This window comes from Penaeus monodon, chromosome 19 (genome assembly GCF_015228065.2).
Source record: "Penaeus monodon isolate SGIC_2016 chromosome 19, NSTDA_Pmon_1, whole genome shotgun sequence".
Classification (NCBI taxonomy): Eukaryota; Metazoa; Arthropoda; class Malacostraca; order Decapoda; family Penaeidae; genus Penaeus; species Penaeus monodon.
This window is the reverse complement of record NC_051404.1, coordinates 48,876,703-48,877,108: the sequence shown is the minus strand read 5'-3', so window position 1 is coordinate 48,877,108 and position 406 is coordinate 48,876,703. Positions and strand designations below refer to the sequence as shown.

The following is a 406-nucleotide window of genomic DNA, read 5'->3' as shown; positions in this document are numbered from 1 at the left end:
TTGTTTCATGATTGCCCTGTAGGTTCAAGATAGAGAAGACAGTAGTCATACAATATATGATTTCTTTCCTCTTGCTCCAGCTACTTGATAAAAATGGCCTGGAGACGGTAGCTAAGGCTCTTTCCTCTGCTTGTTGGACTCTTACTGAATCTGGAGGTATTGAAATAGGGTCCATTGCAGCCTCCTCTTCAGCTCAGGGCAGTGTGCCACAACTCACACTTGCTCAAGGAAATGCCCGACCTGTCACTCAAGTCTCAGGTAAGTCCTGTGAAGTTGAGGATTGCTTTTGTAGGAGAGTTTCATATGTGTGACCCATGTAATAAACACTTCAAAAAAATGTGAACATGATCCACTGATAATCATGATTTGTGAATCTATGTTTTTTGACATTTAAAATTCACACTTT

The 406-nt window shown here is 40.6% G+C and overlaps 1 protein-coding gene across 1 annotated transcript in view; it reads left to right on the top strand.

The window, feature by feature from the left end:
• The window catches only part of LOC119585297 (ankyrin repeat domain-containing protein 17-like), a 28,504-nt gene that overhangs the window by 7,561 nt on the left and 20,537 nt on the right, over positions 1 to 406 (top strand). The window contains exon 2 of the mRNA XM_037933969.1: positions 81 to 258. Coding sequence (XP_037789897.1) covers positions 81 to 258 — 178 coding nt within the window. The remainder of the gene's footprint in view (positions 1 to 80; positions 259 to 406) is intronic.